This window comes from Pholis gunnellus (genome assembly GCF_910591455.1).
Source record: "Pholis gunnellus genome assembly, chromosome: 9".
NCBI classification, from domain to species: Eukaryota; Metazoa; Chordata; class Actinopteri; order Perciformes; family Pholidae; genus Pholis; species Pholis gunnellus.
In genome coordinates, this window is record NC_136535.1 from 16,225,234 (window position 1) to 16,247,933 (window position 22,700).

General features: G+C 41.5%; 1 protein-coding gene across 1 annotated transcript; it reads right to left on the reverse strand.

Annotated features, from left to right (window-relative positions):
- Nucleotides 1-602: 602 nt before the first annotated feature.
- tlcd2 (TLC domain containing 2) lies at nucleotides 603-22,008 on the reverse strand. The gene is made up of 4 exons (XM_079166621.1): nucleotides 21,609-22,008; nucleotides 21,171-21,253; nucleotides 18,725-18,807; nucleotides 603-3,822 (listed from the first exon to the last, which is right to left on the reverse strand). Exons 1-4 carry the CDS (start codon nucleotides 21,785-21,787, stop codon nucleotides 3,442-3,444), a joined length of 726 nt encoding a protein of 241 aa, XP_079022747.1. The 5' UTR covers nucleotides 21,788-22,008; the 3' UTR covers nucleotides 603-3,441.
- Between the last annotated feature and the right edge of the window lie 692 nt (nucleotides 22,009-22,700).

Consider the following 22,700-nt stretch of genomic DNA (forward strand, 5'->3'; position numbering starts at 1 on the left):
TTTAATTCACAGGTGGAGCCGTTTGATGGAGTGCATCAAGGGGAGCGCTTTGAAAGTTTACATTTGAGGTTGAACTTACGATTTCTGCTCAAGTAGAAAAGTAAATATTTCAAAGTATCAAAAGCAGTCGGTGCTGGGTTAAATGTATTCAATATAAATGTTGCATCTATATTTATAAATCTATGTTTTTGATCAAATGTTCTTAAATGTACTTAAATAAAAAAAGTACAATCTTTGATACTTCAACTGAAAATCTTGTCCCATTGTTTCAGATGACAGTTCTAAATCTCACAATATCTATAATCTATTATATCTGACAAATCAGTTTAGCTTTTAATACAAATTAATTCAGCATTTCACTGGATGTTAAACAGTGCTAATGATGACCAAAGACAAAAATTCCCTCACTGATGTACTATTGGATATAAATACTTCAAAGTGAGCTATTCTACACAAAATTGGTAGCAACTGTGGGAAATATATATTTTTAAAGTACTGTAGGCCTACTTAAGTGCTATTTCTGTTCTGATGATTTTATTAGTTGTATTAATCCCAGAATCTGCAGTAACGACAGCTGTCAGTGAAAGAAAAACAGATTTGTTCCATCAATCTTTATTTTCACATTAAACAAAGAATGTTAATATATAAACATATAAATTGGAGTTTTAATTACAAAACAATCTGCCAAAACATGAAAAAATAAAACTGTTATATTTACACTGAAAGGCATAATTCTGTGAAAAGTGAAAGTTTGCTGCTGCGAGAAAGTAGATGATTTTTCTTTCAGGACCTCAGTTGGTCTCGGTTGCTTCAGTATTCCATGATTTTTAAGTCTTTGACATGCTGCACAGTGTCAACAGTCTTCACTGTTGTGAATTTCATTTTTTCATAGTTTACAACAGACAATATTTCACCAACCACCAGAAAACAACAATAAATGAACAAGCAAGGATATAAAACTGGTATCTGGTAGGTTGTGATAAAAAAACAAGATATTTTCTCATTCTGTGAGATCAATGCAGTCATGTGAGAGGAAAGTGAGGCAGGGTGTTGCAACATGACTTCATAACTGCTGCCACTTTCTCCTGAAATAGTTTTCCTTGTGTTCACCACCCAAACATATAAAAGCAGAGAATCATCCGTGGCCTCAGGACAGTTTGAAATTAAAACCATACAGATCGCAAAAAAAGAGCAGAAATCAGACTGCGGAGAGCAGAACAGTAGATTGTTTGTCATTACAACGTTGATACGAGGAGGCATCTCAACTTGCCCGTTATTTTTTTATCACAATTCATAAAAGCACACAGCAACATACTGTATAATTCCAATAACATTACAGCCTCATACAACACATTCACAATTATAAGCTTGCTTGTTAGAAAGAACTTCACTTGTCACTAGTTGTCTTCACTACAACCACAAAGTCAGGCTGCCCGATAATAACTGAAGTATTTAATAAAAAAATGTGGCACTCACAGTAAAAAATTTTAAAAGGGAGATACTCCTGATCTTAAAATCTTAAAATCAGCCACCACAACGATAAACCAAATTTAACCGTCTTCCTCCCAAACAGTGCCGTTTCTTAAGTGCAGTGACGTCTTGAATTAAATGTGGACAAAGAGTTATTTGAATGGTCTGTGTCATTGAGTCACTGTGTTTGTAATGTGGTTGGACAGCCTGGTTTTAGGTCTTTTAGGTCTGTATACATATGGCTAATATAAATAGAAGACCCAAAGAGTCACAATGTCCCGTAACAACACAACTTACGCAATCATATTTACTTCACTGTCATCAAGAGTTTTTTTTTTTCATAACAGGGATATTCATTGAATTTTCTGTTTAATCCACATCATCTTTTTTAGCACAAATAAATTACAAATATTCACATTTGAACCCCCTAAACAATGATTATACACAAAAAAGCAACAATGCCAAACATATATGGCATCAGCTGTTTCCAGGCCACATAAGGACTGTAATGCTATGATGAGTGGTAAGAGAAGGCAGCCTTGTAGCAGCCGTGTGTTTTTCTGTCTTCACAGATCTCAAATCTGTTTGTTCCAAGCACTCGCCGGGCTTTGTGGCTATTTCAAATTGAAGGCAGGAGGCACCGGTCTACAAAGACGTTTCAAAATAAAGACATCTCTGGTGTTGTTTTTGCTGAGATCACTGAGGTGATGTCGAGGAGTGTGCTGTCCTCTAAAGGCCAAATGAAGAATAACAACTTCAGCCTGCCTGAAAGCTCCTGCTGCAAATTCAGAGACCACGACAGGAATTACATGCAAACCGTGAAAACGTCAACGTCAGCTTTTTCTTTAGCGCTATCTATTGTCATTAAACCCGTTTTTAAACCCGTTAAACCTCCATCACTGACTGCTGCTGGACACTGATGCCATTGGTGGTGGCTTGTAATTGATCCATGAGCCAATCAAGTCAGAAACCTCAATGACCACTATCGGCTCAGGTTGTTTTCAGGATTACGGTTGTACCGTATATTTATAGTGAATATAAAGCCTGCTATGACTAATCTATTGCGGATTTGTTCATCATTTCTAAATTCTTTATCCTAGATGTTTTAAATCCATTTGGCAAAGCATGAAGTTGTTTAGCTATAACATCAAGCTGCTCTGCATTGTGTCATCAAATCTGATCTGTCTTATTTAGGTTCACCCATCAGCTTATTCTCTCCTTCAGTAAGGATTGGTATTTTTTAAATATGATTTTCTTTTCTGCTCTTTTAACAAAGAACCTGCCAAACACTGACAGTAAAGCTTGTGTAAGAGTGAGGAAATGAAGCTTTCTGAGGTAGCAGGCGGTTTTCAGTTAAGATTTGTCCACCTTTGTAGTGCTAGTGTTGAACAAGAGGGTTTGGATACGCTAATTTACGATACAAAATGGTAAATAAAAACATTATTCCTAAGATATTTGTAATTGTTTCCTACTTCCTACCTCTTTGGAAATATAATGAGTTAGTGGGTTTGTTTTATGAGCGTCTTCATTTACTGTGAAGAACAGATTTAGCTGAAACACATCTCGTGGGAAATAAGGCTATTGGTGTTGTTTTACAAGACCTTTCATTGTTCACATAAGGAATCCTACATCCTACCATCAGTGAGCCACAAATGGCACTTCAGGATTATTGGAACACACACACACACACACACACACACACACACACCTAAAGTTAAAACTACAACGAAATGTAGCTTTTAACATTACGGCTGTGAGTGATCTGTGTTTCACGTAAGGCCATTTGATTACAAGTTGTACGGTGTACCTGTACAGTATGAGAGATAAAAAGATCCATTCATCTGCCAGCATAAGAGCATATCACACACAAACGCAAAAATAAATAAACCAGTACCAAAACTGAAGTTTAAATACAGTTACGAGTGCGTTTATAGATTAAAATCCTTCTTGTGTCCCTTCCTCCCCTCATCTTTACATCTCCTTCTCTTTCTTGGTCTCCCGGGCGCTGCTCTTCAAGAAGTCGCTCCGGAGTAGCCGACAAAACAGGACAATATTCATGGCCGTCATGATGGCCATTCCCACGCTGCCCAGCGTGTAGGCCAGGAGGGCCACGTTGTCCCTGTTGAGCACCAGCCAGCGGGTCATCCAGGCCAGCGTGTTGATGCGAAACACCACGTATGTGCCCAGGTTGATGATGCTGTTGACCCGGTACAGCGTGCCCGCCGCATTGTTGGCCATACGCAGCATTTGCCTGAGGTGGAGGAACACGGAGTTGATCTCCACCAGCAGGGCCACCACGGCAAAGCCAACGTAGCGGCAAGACAGCACGGAGAAGCCGAAACAGGCGATCACCTGCAGGGGGAAGACGGTGAGAGAGAGGACAAGGAAGAGGAAGGTTACAATGGATGTGGCAGAGAGTATACAAATACAATATTTTCATAAGCTATCACCTATACCACAGTAAAAATGCAGGGATGCACTGATCTGGTGTTTTGAAGCGAACAAGTATGAACTCAATTTGAAACAATTTAAGCTTTAAGACTTCAGATTACATTATTGTCTATTAGATTTGCATAAAATGGAAATGTGTCTTTGTCACTGGCATATAAGACAAAACAACACACGACAAGCATCTTAAAGCCGTAAAATTACCAAGTGGCAGTAATAATAAAAGTCCTGGGTGGATTGCTCTTCCACTGGCCCGCAGTCCATTATGACATCACAACAGAGCATGATACGCTGCAGTTTTAACAATAAATACATAAATGTACATTAATATAAGCGACGTTGTTGGTTGTCATAAGAGGCGGCTTCAGGCAGTGAGTGGATAAAGTGGCAATCTAATCTAATATACATTTAAATCAAGAGGATTACTTTAAATTTAGTGAAAGCAGTGGTTTTAAGAGGAAATATTTAATAACTCTCAGATTAGATTCATTTTCCATATTTCAACTCTTTCTCAGTGCTGACGTCTAAACGCCCTTTTTTCACTTCAGACAGTATTTGACTTCATAACCATGTGGCAGGTCACCAGCCCCATGACTCATGTCTGCTGAGCAGTTCTTATGAAAGTCTGTGTTGTAACCAACTTACAAAACAACCCCACAAGATGGCAGCAACACCGCTGAAAACCAGCTCAACACAGGCAACTCAACAAATCCCATCTGCTGGGGGATCTGATATGCTGTGACAGAAGTGAAATCTGCCATCAAACACACTCACACAGCAGCTGTGTTGCAAGTGTAAAATGTAGAATTCACAAAAGTGTTTGTACCTAAACAGATCTGTTCAGGAGCCGGCACACCAACTTCACCAGCTTTTCATTTACACCCCGAGCACACTCGTCGTAGACGGAGGACAAAAACAGTCGCACTACAATCTCAGGCTTGTGGCCACCTAAACTGCCATGTTTTTAAAAACAAGAGTGTATGGTGGTAGTGAAGGGGAGATAGTGAAAGAGCACTACTAAGCGGAGAGCAGTCCAAAGTGCGTCATGTCTGTGGTTTGTTCGTGCGTCTTTGATGACTGGATGGGATACACGGCGGTGTGAGAGAACAACCGTGACCCTCATTCAGGGCTCAGTTGGAGAAGCATCAGTGTTTGTGCACGTGTGTCTCGTATGCAAACGGTCATGCGATGCCCTGTCGTGGGTTAGGCAACAAGACACGTGGGGAAACACAGCAGCACACTGGCCCTCACTGACTCTTACATCAAAAATACTGTGAGGACATTTTAACTGGTTATGAAACAGTCTCAATTTAATACTGATGCCTCTATATGACTATATAAGTAAATGAGACATTCAGCGAGAAGGTATATATTGAATTCGGGAAGGGAATCACGGGAGAACCAGGACCAGACCCTGCTGCAGTAAAATGAGAGGTTTTCTAAAAGGGACTCTGGTGCTCAGAAACACGACCGCTTTCGTCCACAGGGACCGCTAAAATCAACACGAAAGGAAAGTTCCTTGTAGTTAGTGAAGCCTATTTTATCTATGTAACCTAAATCACTAATTGGCCTAAAGGGGCTTTACAATCTGTACAGCATATGACACCCTCTGTCCTTCCACCCTCGCTTCAGATAAAGAAAAAAAAAAAAAAAGGGAAGAAACCTCAGTAAGAGCAATCAAAGAGGGATCTCTCTCCCTGGACGGCCAGACAAGCAACAGATGTTGTGTGTCCTGAGCCCAAAAATGTTGAGTTCAAAAGGTGTTCGACACTGGACACGTTTCAATTCCTGCAAGTTCACATGGTCGTGGCTGCATTTCTAGTTAAGTTCACGGCGAGGGCACTGCTCACACTCAACGACCAACGATCAACAATTAAAACTGTCATCAAAATGTATTTTTTTGGGGGGGCACGGATCCAACACGGGGCCTTGGCCAAGTCAAGTCTGGCCTTTCACTCAGAAACCTCCGTCCTCAGGCCCCATTGCTATCCGAGGAAAACGCACAGTTGAACTGTGATTTCTGCAGCTGAACAATGAAAACAGGGATTTGAGGATTGGCTCTGAGTCACACAGCACATACAATAATCCCAACACAAATCAAAGTGTTCACCTGTTGTCAGGTAGCGACAGTGATGACGAACAATGCCGGTGAACAATTACAATGACGACAATGAAAACCGCCTGCATCGTGAAGGTCAGCGTGTTGGGAGGGAAAAACAGTTATGTCAACAGAACAAGTGGCTTTTCATACAACACAAAGACACCCACACACACACACACACACACACACACACACACACACACACACACACACACACACACACACACACACACACACACACACACACACACACACACACACACACAGCAGTGTTGGGCGGACATTTCCCTGTGACAGGACAGGTGCCAAGCCTGTATGAGAGGTGATGCAAATGCTGAGTTTAAAAAAACTCCCGGATAAACAAAGTGTAACGACACGCTGTTATCAAAGTCACTGAGGCAGGAAACCTCAAACTAATCAACTAACTAAACTGGTAACCGGCGTCTGGCTGAATTACACGTTTTGTGTAATCATTGCAGTCAATATTCTGAACCACTGGATCCATCACTTGTTTGCTCTGCAACCTCAACGCTTCTGGTTCCAGAACATTTTAAAACTAGACAAGCTACATCGTGGAGAACATATACTGTGCATGCGCTCCCCGTTTTCAGTTAACACCTGCAGTAAAAACAACACGTGAATTAGTGGTGTGTGAGTGTGTGTGTGTGTGTGTGTGTGTTGTAAAAACATCCATCCATCTTTGTTCAAACCCAAAGCAAAGACAGCCAGCACCCTTCGGATCCTCATATGTTACACCCTGGACATGCAAATACAAGACCCTGCACTCTGATTAACCTCCATAAATACACACATACACACTCACCAAGGCCACAGCTGCAGTCACACCCACCTGTGGTCTTACGTAAGGCTCACCTTAAGTCTAATCTGATCTGGGAACATAAAGCTCGATGGAACAATGTACGGGGGAGGTAAAAAAAAAACCTTATACAACGCTGAGATAAGATGATGAAGACGAATTCAGACAACAAAGACTGAGTTACTTAATCACGTTGTAAAGGAAGTAGAATCATATCAAATCACCATGACAGTTGGACAACACTGGAGACACTTCTTGGTTTTTCTTAATTTAGAAAACAGGATATTTTTTTGTTCCTCCTACACATCTAGTTTTATGGTGGTAATCTCTGTTTTATGGTGTTTCTTCTCCATTTATTCGTTACCTAACCTTGGTAAACACTGATAGCACGCGGGCTAACAGGGTCACGCTACATAACACACAATAAAGCTGCAGCCATTTGTCACAAACACCTTCACATTACCTTTTTTCAAATCTATCATCAGTATAAGAACAAGTGATGAACCATAAAAAGGTTATGTGGACCACTTGATCTATCCACACCAGGTCATCATCGGGGGAATATGACGGCATGAGGCTCAGCAGCCAAGCAGACGAACTAAATCCTGTCTGCGGTCTCTGTAAGCATGGATGAGGCCTCTGTGAGGCAACACGTGCAAATTACAAGACTGGGAGCATTTATATTGCCTCTCAACGGCTCTCAACATGGCGAAAGGGCTTGCAGAGCTGACGGTCTTGACCTGAGGGGAGGCAGGAAGGGTTGGCGCTACACTTCCGCAATGACACCATCAGTCAGGACGGCGTTATCGGCCATAACCGCCGTATGAGAACAATGCACAGCAGGAGTCAATGAGCTAGCCAGTAGGGCAAACACACATGCACCAACGTGCACTATAAAGCATGCCCGAGCGGCCCGGCTACGTCAACAAAGCAAGGACAAGCTCAGACATAACGCACACAGAGGGCGAGTGACTTTCCTCTGCTCAGGTAGACATTACTCTGCTTTATCTTTACATAGGAAATAGTGGCTTATTAAGCCTCTGTATGTTGTGTATTGCTCCATTAAGGTAACAAGTCCCACACCCAGTGCTGCTGTCAGCACCCCGAGCTGAGAGGGAATCACCATAATCCTCCGAACAGCCCCCATCAGATGATTAGCTTGATTCAGCATTAGCTGGATTTGCCTCGATGCCACTGTTCAACTAGAAACTCTCGTGGACAGAAACCTGTCTCATCGCACGTAAACTACGATGGCAGGATATTCATACAGAACATACGGTTTATTTATTTAAAAAAAAATAGGGAAAGGTGTAGTTTTGTAACACAGGAGTAGTTTTAAACTACAAAATATAACGTATAGCTCCTACAATTGAAAAAGACTGTGTGATGTGATTGAAAGCACCATCATTTTAGTTTGTGTTCATATCGTTTTACCAACTTCAAGAATAAACTTTCAATCCATCTGTTTATCAAACATTGAAGTTATTAAAATGCTCAGAAAAAATGGACATCTGAACATCTTGACAAATGGGCAAACTTCATTTTCTGAAAAAGACCTGCACGATCGAGAGCTCCAGAAAAGCTACTAAAGGACCTTGTGGCGAGCTTCTTTTTCCAATGTTTCAATGCTGAAGAATTAACTTTAAGTCACGACACCTAAATTATAATTCGTAAACAGTCTCACGCAGCCTGGTATCAATAAGATCAACAACCAAGTATTACAGACAGTGAGGAAGGTGGTGTTTAGGTTTTAATGGGACAGAAGACCACAAAAATGAGTCATAGTTAACCTTTGGACTAAATGTATATATGAATCTACCGTTTACAGCCACCTGGATAAAATCCAAGCAAAGGGCTGAAAAACAAGGAGGTGTGGGTGTTTGTTTCCTGCATTTTCTCCCTGTGGGCTCAATTAGATGTTCTCTATGCACCCTGGTGAGGGACCTCCTCGTCCCCTTTTCAGGGGGGAACCCTGGATGCAAAGATGGAATGCAAGTACTGCAAACGGTGGTATGAGCGTGCATGAACATTGTGAAACCTGATAAAATAAAAGAGGCGCTGGCATGAGGGAAAGAAACCATCAATCCTACGTTTAACCCCAATGACTTTTACCATCAAGAGGACTCAAGCACACTGATCAAAGCTCAACCAAGAATCGGGATTAAGTTCACGTGATAAGAAAGTTTGTGTCAAGATTGCAGAGACTGATAAACGTTCGTGCTTCCAAATTGAGCCGTTATCCAAATGGCAAGCTGAAAGCAAACCTGGGGCGAGATTAAAGCGAAGAAAAAAAAAGACACGTTTAGCCTCAAACAAGTTTGCAAAGAAAGATAACACACTGTATAACAAATACTCATGAACAAAAGCTATCTTGTCTTGACGGTTTTCATTGACAATAATTGTTTTCTGTGATTTGCTTGTTTAAGTATTCTGTACACATCTAGTGAAATCATGTAGCAAACGTATTATTTTCAATCTGCACATAAAATCAAAAGTCGAGGGGAAACTGCTCAGAAGCCTACGATCATGAGAGTCAAAGATCTAATCAGTAAACTGTGTAGTAATGTTTTGACATGCTTCTCTGGTTATGGGTACACGTTTTGTACATACAACGTATGTGTCTTGCACAAGCATCATTCCACCTTTAGTCAGTATGTGGTGTTGTGTCCCTCCCTCTCTGCCTGCAAGATTTCCAGCAGCCATTAGCCTGATGTGGTAGCACCTGTTCAGCCTCTAACCTTCTCTCTCACCCTGAGGCTAAATATTTGCAGGTATTTGTTTCACACACACATCCGTGCATTTCTATCACCACCGGTGCAACAGACATTCACAACCCATGCGTCTCCTTTGGCAAATAGCCTTGATCATTTAAAAATAACAATACCCGGCTCCTCCTTCCTAGTCACACACTTTTTATTTTAATTTTAAAAGGTTTCCATGTCAAACCTGTTTTCCTCCAGCTGTCAAAGGAGAATTTCAAGTTTAGTACCAGTGCAGGGTGTTTTTATTTTTGGCCTTTTCTTTTTTTTACTATGAAAGTAAACGTTAAATGATGAAAGTAAAAAAGACAGACGGTGGTCTGGAGGGCGATGGAAGTCATTAACCGAGGAGGTTCACTGAAGCGTCACACAGTCTATACCAGTTTGTGTGTTTTTAATAACTGCACACACGCAAGACACAGATGCTTATGAAAGCTCACACCCGTATTTGTGAAGTAATCGTTAGTTCCCATCTATGATATCTCCTACTTTGCCTTGCAAAAACTACAAACCGTAATGTTAGCAGCAGCTTTTCTGAGGAGATCTAAGCATAAGAAAAACAAACCACAAACATTTAAGATCTGTGACCGTCAGCACTCTGACACATGGAAAAGAGTGTCCATCATCACATTCCACCAAAGTTAGTATTCACGTTTTAACTATTGTTTGAACTGGAATAACAAGGTGTGAGTACTGTCAACTTGCAGCTGTGTGAAGCCATTACAGAGAACATAGGTTTTAGATTGAGCTGATTAAATATGTAAAGTAAAAAGTATACTCGTAAAAATATAGTATACGTATACTACACTTGAACATAATTATATCTTAGCAGCACTTCGCACTTCTAATTCATTTCTACAGGGTTTTTTTTGTAAAAACTAGTTGAATAAAACAAAATGCTAAAAAGTGTTATTTTGTCTGTGAAAGTGCTGTTAAAATATAGCTGTTTACAAAGAAGGATTTAAGAAATTTAAGGTGCCATTCTTTTTTTATTCTTTATTATTATTATTTGCTCTGCTTATTTAAATTGTTTAATATATGGCATCTATGATATTTTTCAAAATATAGGCAGGCTAATTTGACACATATTCTATTTTTTGTCTAAAACTGAACCCTACACCAACAAAACTGTATTGTGTCTTATTCTCTCATTTAACTATAATGCAATATTTAAATGCCTCATATTATCTTTAAATACCAACTTAAAGCTTTCTCAATACATTTTATTGTGAGAAAAATACAAAGTCCAGTGAGTCTCGACCACAACACGCCATGAATTTATGTCACAAAGATCACGAGGAATAATTCAAAAGACAACTGAGGTCAACTTCCAATTTATCCACCAGTAATGTTTGGTGATTGCAGAGCATTTACCAACAGAACAGTTCCAACAGTTTGAATAAGAATTCATTTAACAAAAGCATTATTCTCTGTCCTCTTAAGATGTAAGAACGCAAAGAATGTTACCTTTCCTAAAAATACATTATTGGACCCTAGACAGTGCTTCCTAAATACGGGTCATAAAGTGACAGGAAATAGCCGAGTGAAGCTGATGGAGAGGAAACTAATAGGAAGCTCAATGGAGAAACGTTCACCGTCTGATAGGCAGACCAGCTGTGGGGTGATGAGCGGGTGGGAGGGCTTTACAAAAAGCTCCAAGTCAATGAGAGAAAATGTAAGGAAGGATGTGCAGCCTGGAAACATGAGACGGTAATGATTACACACACATACAGAGTTCAAAGTTTAAACACACACACACACACACACACACTAGAGGACTGAGGGATGGTGGTCATAACTACTATCATGCGACTTGAGTTAACTCCCGTCAGCTGACAGCAGCACAGCAAGCCACTTCAGTGCCTCGCTGTCACAAGCATCCAGTCAGAACTACAATTATTCAAGGCCAATGTGATCAATTAGGACTGCGTGGGTACTCATTTGTAAGTGTACCAGTATGTGTGTTATTTCAAGTACCGAGCTGAGAGATTCTTTTCCCTCATCTTCACATGAGACATCGGGGTGAGGCTCCATGCACGTTAATAGGCGTGTTTTTTCATGAATCGTGGTCACTTGTAGTATTCAGGCACTGGGTGTGAAGGGAGGAGCGGTGGTTTGAGTTGCTTTGTGAGTACTGTATGTGTCAGTCATTACTTCACTCCTCAGAGTGGCCAAAGAAAGATTCCCAATGCTCTTGACGCTCATTAGGACCAGGAAGCACCAGAAAGCTCTTGAGATCTGATGATTTTCCCGTTTGTTCACGGGTTGCAACACTTTTAGCATTGAGATCGGACACTTTAATGTTTACTTGTTTATTTAGAACACTGAAATGGTTCAACTCTACTTACTACAATTGCTCAATGTGAGGTTACTGCTTGCACACCCGCCTACGCTGCTTTAGGAAAGCACTCATGGTATTCCCACTGCAGCTGGAGCTCAGCCAAGTTTCTTCTTGTCCTTTTTTCATGACGTGGTTCTCGACTGTTAGGCGTGTCACTCGAGGAGAACAAACGCACAATTCCTACTTTTCCCCACCTTGCTCTTCTGCAATGACAAATAGCTTACAGGGCGCCAACTCCCTCCATTTTCTTAAACCTGCTGATGGGTGGACGCCTCGACAAACGGCATTCTTGGTTGTTATGCCAACTGCAAACAAATGCAACCTCCTTTTCTGGAGCGCTCTCCCTTTCCAGCCTCCCGGGCTCTTTGGAAAGCATGGCACGTGTGTGTGTACGAGTTTGTAACACAACCGCTCTTTTCTGCTTTCTACCTGTAGATATAAATACCAGATATACTGTAAGTCGGTTTTTCCACATCCACACATACTGCCAACTGCTTTACAGTCCAAAAACATTTTTTTAAATGATCTGCTATTCAAAAGATGTACCTCCCATTTTTTAACTTTGAATTCCCAACCAATGCTAACAGCTTTCTTTTTCTGTCTTCATGATCACAACATATCTTCTCAGAGATATTTGTCACAAGTGTGCGGGTTGTTTGGGCATGCAGTAAGCGTGCTCTCACTCTCAAATGCTCAATGTAATGGACAATGTAACAGACATGTAATGCATGTGTAATAACATATCAGCAACACATATTGAAGGCTGACAGCAATTTTGATGCTTTTAATAGTTCACAGTGACTGCAGCTTTTCAGAGCCTCACGGTAGCATTATTGTGTTTGATAAAGAGACAAGAAGCAGCCACTTAATCCATGGATTTTATTTTGTCTGTTGCCTTTGCAATAGATGATTATAAACCGTTGAGGAAAAAATTCCTCAATGTAAGACAGCCATACCATGAGGGGAAAACAAAAACACAAAAGCGAAATATGATACTACCAGAGGCTCTCATTGGTTTGTAGCCATGTGAGTGGGTGGTACAAGCTGCAGAGAGTAGGTGTACGAGGGGGGGATGGGGGAGATGTTTGGTGGTCTTACAAAGATAGGGGGGTTGAGAACAAGGCAGCGTGTGTGATATATGGAGTGGAGCTGCAGCACAGAAATGTTTTGAGGGGGTGCACACATTTGCAGAAGCCCCTTCAGGAAGCAGGAGGTTTGCTGGATGTGTGTGTGTGTGTGTGTGTGTGTCTCTCTCTCTCTCTCTCTCTCTCTCTCTAGGGAGCCTGAGGTTCATGTGGAGACCAGATGTCTGTCCTCCTGTCAGGATCCACACAGAGTGAAGGGGGGAACTTTCTGGGGTTCCCCGCCAAAAAGAGCTGACTGCTAAGACACACACACACACACATGAACTATCTTTCCCCGCCAAAGAAAACTCATGCACACGTTGAATTTTCTGCACATTGGCCATCATCATCCTCAGTTTGTGGTGTGAAATCGTTGTCTTTGTATCGTTCGACGCCTTCTCACTCAGCTAACTGTATGTTTTACGAACATTTCAGTGAAAACAACGGATCTTACGGTAGCGATTCTTAAAACACAAACCTCGTTCCATGTGGTTTGTCACACCAAAGCGTGGGTCAATAAGGAGGAGTGGCTGCGCCCACAGATTGTGGATGGCTGGAAATACAACTGTGGGCTGGCTAGCCGAAACAAAAACATGAAATTCAGTTGCTGCTATAAAATATCAAGAACCCTGGCTGTTTAAAGAATGAAAAGACAACATAAGGATATATTAAAAACCATGCTCTACACTTCTATTTGACACTAAACACACAGAATGCTTCATAATGCTCTAGTCAATGCAAGATCTACCACTGGAGGACGTACATCCATCCAGGAAATGGACCAGTTGAACTTCGCATATGTTTGAATAAACAGGGACACCTCAGCAACAATGGAGACCTCAAACCACAGAGGCTTTAGGGATTTCAAATCTGCCCACTGTAGTCTATTTGTCTGTACTGCTGCCACATTAGGCTGCTGGTCCGTGCTCTTCAGACACCCAGCCGCTAGTGGAAGGAGTATCTGGAGCAAAGAAAGGGGAAGTGATAAAGCGAAAGAGGCATACAGGATAATCAGGTTCTACAGAGCTGAAGATGTAGAGATCCGCTGCGTTCCAGTGACATGTGGTGTCAAAGCATTCGCAACATGTCCAACAACCAAATACGGTGTGTCCCCGCTGCAGGAATTGACATTCCCTAGTGGCTACGTGAGACAGCTTCACGCTCTTCCCACAAATATCCGTTTTCATGCCTGGTAAACTGAGACAAGTTCCATTTATATCTGAGGTTGCTACAAGATGATCCTTCAAGAGAGAAAAATGTGACTGAGGTTGAGTGTGGAAAATACCAGAGTTCAAGCTCGCTTGAGGATTTCCAGCGTAAAAACACACATAAAGGTGTTGTTTTAGTAAATCAACTGAACTCCTTATATAACATCCACCAACAGTAGGAGGTGGGTGTAGACAAAACCCCTCTGAACATTAAACAATAATTCAAATTCTTATGTTTACTAGTAACACTGCATCACTCCTGTAAACTCATGTAAACTCCAACAAGGAAACTTTAGAACCAAATATTGAGATAAGCTTGCTGGGAACCTGCTTGAATGCCACAAACTTGACAACAATGACTGTAATCAGACAGGTAAACGGCTTCAGACTTTCAAACAATATGAAAGTTCTTGGAGATGCCCAACCAAACTTTGAAATTTCACACTTAAAATATGTAAAAGGCTTTGAGGAAGATTACAAAAAAGGTAGAGCGACATTTATATCACTGCAGCATAAGTGGTTTGATTAGATCAACACATTTACTTCATTCAAACCTGAGTAAATGTGGCGGATCATTGCAGTTAAGAAATCAATTACTTTCCCAGTGTGTCACAAAATTCTCCATTTGTGTGTGTAAGAGCAACTTGTGAACTTAAGTATTCGCTGACACTAATTTAAATATAAATGAGGATGAAATGTTACACGACTAAGATCCATATAAGTGGCAGAGTGGGGAGAATATTAAAGAGCGGATAAGCAGATGTGATTGGAAACCGCACGGATTTTTAAAAAGCTGATTAACCTTTGCAGCCCTGATCTGTTTGAGAAGAGTGTCTGCCTTGGGCCCTCTTTACGAAGATAATTGAATTCTGCCTAATGAGAGTGGGGTGAGAGGCATAAATAGAAGGAAACAACAAACATGCTGCTAAACTTCAGGATTCCCCTGAGAGAGGCCAAAAAGAGAGAGAGAGAGAGAGAGAGAGAGAGAGAGAGAGAGAGAGAGAGAGAGAGAGAGAGAGAGAGAGAGAGAGAGAGAGAGCAGAGGAGCTGGTTCACTCGGTGTTTCCACTGTGTATTATCGATGAATAGCTCAAGAGATTCACTGCTATTCACATGCTCTCGCTGGAGCACGGAAAGAATGATCTGCCCCTCTGCTTGGCGTCCTTCACTTCTGGCTCATATTTTTAATTACAAGCTCACTATTTCCAAGAGTCATGGGCAAACAAGGCTGAAACCTACTCGACATGCAGACAAGAACGGCAAACAGACCTCAGTTTTACATTAACCATATGCACTGCAGTCAGTCCAGTGTCAACAATAGCAAAAACGACAAATTACATTCAACTCTACTCTTTCTTAAACACAACTCTTAACAGGCCTCATGTCTATTTATAATAACTTCTGCATGTTGTGTATGCACCTACGAATATATATATAGTATAGGTGCATACATATTCTCCTTAGAAGCAGGCACCTTATTTCTGGCAGAACTATCGTGACTTCCTGTTTACCAAAGGAAGCATGAGATTATGGCAGACAGGATCTCATCAGGAGTGAGCGACTGTGGCAGAGCCCGCATGCTTCTCGGGCAGAAACAAGAAGCTGTAATCTCCACTTCAGTCAATAAGAAAAAAAACGTCCCATGGAATGTTTGACTTCATTATTTCTCCTAGACTGCGACAGCAGGGATCAACAAAAACACCTCGTGCTGTTTCCCCGCATGCTTGAACAACAGAGGATACTCAGTGGTGAGTGAAGAAATGGAGATGCCCTAATTGAGAGGACAAAAAGTGGTGGAGGATTGGGGTAAAAAAAAAAAAAAGCATAGGAGCAGATGAGAAAAGTGAGACAAAATTTTTTTATAATCAATTGACACAGCGGTCAAAATGTTTCCACTCAAGACACACCCCTGAGTTCCGTCTAGATTGTTTGTTCAGTCACACATAAATGCTTTACATGCAGCATAGTATGTTTCCATTGTGATGGTTGCTGAGTCTTTTTGACATTTGCAAATCAAGCCCTGACTTACCTCTAACGCAATAACCTAATTTATAAAAGTTGCATAAAAAGAAAAAGAAAAAAGCCAACAAAATAATTTAAAAAAGGCCACATGAGGCCAAGATTGTTGAAGGAGGATGGCCTTTCACAAAGATCTGTGGAAGTCAGGAGGCTAACATCATAGAAAAGATTGAGAAACGAAGGGAGTTCAGAGAAAGAGAGTGAGCTCGCTGAGAAACACACAAAGCCATGGGAATGAGGAAGGAGTCTCTGTGCCTCCCACACCCTGGTGACAGTCCGAGGCCAGCTGGCCTGGCCAAAGCATCCATTCATGGGGCTTTCAGGAAGTGAACGAGGGAAAAAAACAAGACTTTCAGACAACACAACAACACGTCAATCTTCTCCCAACCTCCGTTAGGCCTTTGCCACCAACAACTGCTCGGTGTAATAGCTGGTTCCCACAAGTCTTCCTCAATGACTCAATGAGCATTTCCACCACTGAAACACTGGTTCTCACCTGGTAAAGATTGGTGTGGGTTTAACCTTGGTTAGAAACAAAGGGCCCCTGATGTCACAGGCTAGTACAATCATCAATCATCATCAGGTCAATACCTAACCAGAAGAATCCTGAGAATAAGGGAGGACATTAATATTTGACTTGAGTAAAAATGAACAAAATTGACAACAAAACCATAATTTGTCTGTCAGGGAGGCCAGTGTTTTATTGGGAAAATGGTACTCAAAACTAATGAAACTGAAATGGAAAGTTTGCCAAGAAACGGCACAACATACGCAACTACTTAAGATGTACTTAGACTAGTATTTTGTACATTGTTGGTGCATTCAGTGAAATGATACTTTTGGGCAAATCTAAGTTCTGCGCTAAGGCTTTAGACAACATGATGAAATAGTGACTCTCCAGCAACCAACACAGGAAACTCTTTCAAATGTTTACTATTTTCTAACATGTGTGTTATGCGTTTATGCGCAAATACTGCATCTGGTCCGTTCTGGTGGTTGTTATGCTGTGTGTTTGTTGCAAGGAATTCCCATAGCTTATCACGCTGCCATCAGACTACCTAAACCAGTAGAAATGTGAGCCAGTTGATAAAAGCTTTTGCCAGTTTCCTGGCACATTTTCAGCCTCCATGCTTGTGTAAAAGCCCTCAGTGTGTTCGTGTGAGAGAGTTACTGAAAAGGGGTTCCAACTGACATTTAAGAGTTGTTTTGTATGTAAATGTGCGGGAAAAATATTTACCAGAGTACACTTGAAACGTCAAGACGTTAAGGACCAGTGTGTAGGATTTAGGGAGATTTATTGGCGGACATGGAATCTAATATTCATAACTTTGTTTTTGTTAGTGTATGACCACCTTCAACTAAGAATCTTTGTGTTTTTGTTAGCTTAGAATGAGCCCTTCATATCTACATATAGGGACCGTGTCCTCTCCCACGGAGTCCGCCCGCCTTGTTACGTTACCTGAAGGCCACCGTAGTTCTCTACACACTTGGGAAAGGAAGGGGTGAGCGATGGGGTATTAGTTGGTTTGCAATGTGCAACCTGACAGTCCGGCACACTGTTCCTTTAAAGTGATATTTATCAGGACAGAATATGACTCTATATCAAAGTGTATGTTTACATTTGGATATACTGTATGCACATATTCATACATAAAGTATACGGCCATATTAAGCAAGGCTTTTGAGGATTTTCGTTTAGAAATCTGTTACTGGAACGCGGCGAGCCACGTCCTCATAGGACTCCTCCAAAGAATTATTTCCACATACTTTGGGTTTTAAAAACATGTCTGCATTAACAACCAAACACACACATAAATCATGGCTTTCCAATCCAATCGTGCCAGAAACACTTCCAACTTTCTTTTTAATAAACAGCTCTTGCGAGGTGAGTGATATACTACAATAACAAGACGAGAACTTGGCAACAGAAAGCAACGCACCACAGCAGCGCGGTCTTGGATAGAGGTCACGCAGTCACAAGTAGAGAGAGAAAATATGCAGTCAGGATGTAGATCTATACTTCCACTTCAGGTTATTTTCCATAGTGTTGAAAGGAATAAGGGAGGGGTTAACTGATCTGAATGGCACTTCCTTTCAACTTACTTGAGGCATGAAAGTAGGCTGGCAAGGGGGAAGGGTCTGTCACACAGGAATGATTGTCTCTTTGTTCTTTTGTCACTTGTGCTCTCCTTTGTCACTAGACAAGAAAGTCTGGAATGTCTGTCCTATGTATGTGCTTCTGAAAGGTGTGCCGAGGTTGTCCCGCTTGTTTTATCCGTACATTGACATACTGTAAAATGGATTCATAGGTACAGAGGATTTCTACCCATTTTTGAAGGGTTAGATCTATATAGTCTATTGGGAGTAGCGGTCACGGTGTAACACCTTTGGAACAAAGCTTATTAGTAACTGGGACCGTACTGCTTGAAGGACCTACCACAATGTGATGAAAGAGAAGCTCCCAGGCCTGAGTCAGCTTCTGGTTCCCCAACATGTCAAGGAAGTCATAGATGAAGTAACCTGTGAGGATAGAGAGCATTCAGCCAATGTGAACGACATCTTTAGGTTCAGCAATTCACCAATCAACCAAAGCAGGACAAATCTATTTGGCAAGAGAAGCGTCGAGCATATGAAGTGTATCTAGGGGGGGCGGGGACCCTGCTTCCATGACGACAGCGATGGCAAGCAAGATGCGTCTTGGAGAGAAGCTATTCATATCCACCAACCGGCCGTATCCATGGTGACAGCTATTCAAAACGCTGGAGAGATAATGAAGTGTTGAGGATGAAGGGTTGCGAGGGAGCTGGGGGCTTTGGTGGGACTGGAATTAACCTCGTTGTGTTGGAAAAGTGACACGGAGAGGACCCAATATGGCGACATGTTTGTTCTTACCATTAGCAAATCATCAATCAATCATTATCAAAAGATGGTTCATATAGTTTCATAAGGGCATTGACAATGGACAGGGGGGGGGGGAATTCCACACCAAGGGGTCTTTTCAACCTTTGGTCGAGTTTGGGTCAAGTTTAGCCGTAAACAGCCAATAGGAGCTGCATGCGACTCAGTAAAAAGGCAGTTAACTGACATCCCTTTTCTTTGTCTTGTGTTTTTATAGTGATTCATTCGGTGCTGACACATCTGCATTAAAAACATACAGGTAGAACAAAGAATGACTGAGTGACATAGAGTGTTACTCTTTACGTTGCATGGTAAAAGTCTACACTGAGAACAAATTGAACTGACTTGACTTTCCATTGACTATCAACTAGTGTTTAAAAGGGAAGAATTCTTTTTTTACACTCAAGTTCCTGAGAAGTGACATTCATTGGTGTGTTTACATCAAACCAGTTAGTCAAACAACCCGGGTTTCAGGCTGACAGAACATATTACGTCTCTGTTAGAAGTCTAATAAGAATATATAATATAGAATCCTGATTCAAACATCTGGCTTAGTCCGATCCTGGCCACGTTACTGAGGCATGTAAACATCTTTTTACTGTGGCTTTTTCTTTCTTTTTTAACTGTATTAAGAGGTGATTTACTTTTCTATTCTATAAATGAAACACCACAGCTAGAGAGCATTATTCTTTAAATTGGTCAATCATAGCAACATGGAGAATGTTGAAGGTATCGCACCCACGAGCCGATAACCATCGTTGGGTTCCACTGACAGACATTGTTTCCGAGGCATTGCACAAGGTCTCCATTCAACAAGCGGAGAATCATTTAAACATGCCACTGAGAGGTATGCAGCGTGGTATCACAGCGATCCGGGCTGAATGCACAAATCTGGAGAACAAAACTCCTCACTCCAGCCCGCTGAGGCCTCAGAATCCCACCACATCTCCAGTGGGAGGGCTCTGGAGAAGTGTTTCTGAGTGAATGACTCCCCTCTCTGTTACCGCGGGCATCTGAAGTGCACGGCTCGCATACATTTTCTGCGCGCTTACTGTCCTGGTGATGTCACATGACTGTACGGGGTTACGCCTGGTGCCTAGGACTGATAATAATGCCCTCCATTGATCTTCACATATCGACGCTGCCCCTCGCTTTGCCAGCTTCCAGGGCCGGGCTTCCTGAAGGAATGTCAAACATCCTGCGACAGAAGTTGCTTCAAGAGCACTTTAAGAATTAATGAGAATTTTTTTTTTTTTTAAAACAGGGCGAGTTGCTATTTTAAGACAGTGGGGTCCCATGTGTTTTTAGAAATCGTAATGATATCAAGCTAAATCTAATCCATGCAAGTCTCTAATTTGGTTTACAGAGAGTAGATGGTAAAAGTCAATGTAGCCTACATTGTGGATTCCAAGATGCAATTTAGTAGGAAAAAAATAGATCTACAGGACGAGAGAACTTGTGATCAAATAAGTGAGGGTACACACCCCATAATAAATAATTACCCTCTCCAATTCATTCATAGATAGGCCAGTGAGAATGTTTTAAAATGTTAAAGACCATGGTAAACTTTTATATTTTCCATTATACTACAATATGGTACAAATGAACAATGTCAGTGAATTGTAGAAACAATGAACAGCTGTATGACTTGAGAAACGATGAACCATAATCAACATTTCAACAGATAATTCATTGAGCATTCAGGGTGGCACTGATGTTATTTTACACAGCTTCAAGTTACGCAAAAACTGTAGTTTTTGTGTTATTCATGGTTTATATGCAACCCTTTGACCCATAACTGCCCTCCCACCACGAGGGCAGTTATCGAAAGTAAAAGGACACCATGGGATGGATAGTGCCACTTCCGAATTTCCCCTTATGATGGCAGCACCCATGGGTGCACCAACACCACGACCCAGCCCATTCAGAAAACACGGAGCACACTTCATAAAGGAACACTGTAGAAGTGCTGGCAGGCTACTCACCGATAGAAAACGACACCAAAGCGTGAGAAAACACAGAGTGGGTTTCTATCAAATCTTCAGCCATCTGTGGGTGAAGGAAAAAGCTGCAAAGATGAACACAGGAGTTCAGATAAATAATTTCAAAAAGGTTGTGTTTTTACAGTTTGAGGAACTTTATTTGGGAGTGATATCTATACAATAAAGTATACTTTAGTCAGTGCCAGTCATAAGCTTCTTTATAGGTTATATCATATATTTAAATCTATCCTGAGTTATTGGAAGAGGTTCTGGCCAAACAGAATGGCAAAAATTAAGGTCGAACATTTTTGAACAAACCGGCGCCAAAAGCCAGCATCTATTTATAAAAAAAAACATGCTCGCGAGATAAACATGCGTACAGTATGCATTTTCAATCAGATCATGATTTCATTCAAACGGAATAAAGCGGTTTTAACTCACCACGCCACTGCCCATATCGCAGTGATAACACTGTGCACAACGGATGCGGAGATGTTTCTCCACCTCCATGCATTCCTGCAGGCGGATTCAGGCATGGGCAGCTCTCTGAACCCACTGTTGACGAGTCGGAAAAATCCGACGGAGCTCCCGGTCGTTAAGATCACTGAACTCAACTCCATGGCTGAAATATATTGTGATATAACACAAGTGAAGACTTCTCAGGCCACAGTTGTCCCCCAACGTGAAGCGCACCCGGAGCCTTCGACCGCGCGGTCCAGACGGAGCTACTTGTTTTGCGACGACCGAGAACAAATCAACGTTAACATGCCGGAATATCCCCGATAACTTAAAACAAAGCAACGTGTTTCTTTCACGTTTGTTGTGTCGAGAGAGAGGAGGCGTGGAATGGTTCTCCAGTGATTGAGTGTTTGTGGTATTTCTCTGTAATGACCCCCCTCAAAGGTGTGACCGGAGGAGATGGGTGGTGAATGTGGGCGTGGAGCCTCTTTTACTGTTGTGAAACCGTCCTTGTTGTAAAACCCCATCCCCTGGCTTGTGTAACTTTTTGACATCAATAACAGAAACCACAGCGACGGCCTTTCCACGCCCTACTATAGAAAATGGGGCGTGGCCAATAGCACGTTTCATGTGTGGTGTGACGTTCAAGCACTGTCGGAAATATTACCAATCAGAAGTAGGTTTGCACACAATAGGAATTTATAGCGAATATATTTCCCTTGTGGGAGTAATAAAGTATCTATCTATCTATCTATCTATCTATCTATCTATCTATAACAATAACCGCCATGTTGTAATATATATTATTTCTTGCATAACGTTAGAAAGCACCACAAAGTACTGTCTGAACAAGGAGGAGCGTTGTACGAACAGCACCTGAAGGCACCATGAATTACGTTTTTATGTAAAACAACACCGGAAGTTATCTTCGCAATGGTTCCCTCGACAAAAAGCCAATGGGATTTTTCCATTGGATTTTGGATTATTGCAGAAAATAAACTCTGTAGCGAACACATGTCTATGAGCCTCACATATTTTGTTCAGCAAAATATTCTTCACAAATTGACCCTATTT

Bases quoted from the DNA above. Each gene is read 5' to 3' on its own strand.
- tlcd2 (XM_079166621.1), bottom strand. From the start codon at position 21,787: ATGGAGTTGAGTTCAGTGATCTTAACGACCGGGAGCTCCGTCGGATTT. The intron at 21,254-21,608 runs GTGAGTTAAAAC...TCATCTTTGCAG, and splicing joins GCGATATGGGCAGTGGCGTG to CTTTTTCCTTCACCCACAGA. The intron at 3,823-18,724 runs GTAGGTCCTTCA...TTCCCCCTGCAG, and splicing joins TTCTCTTTCATCACATTGTG to GTGATCGCCTGTTTCGGCTT.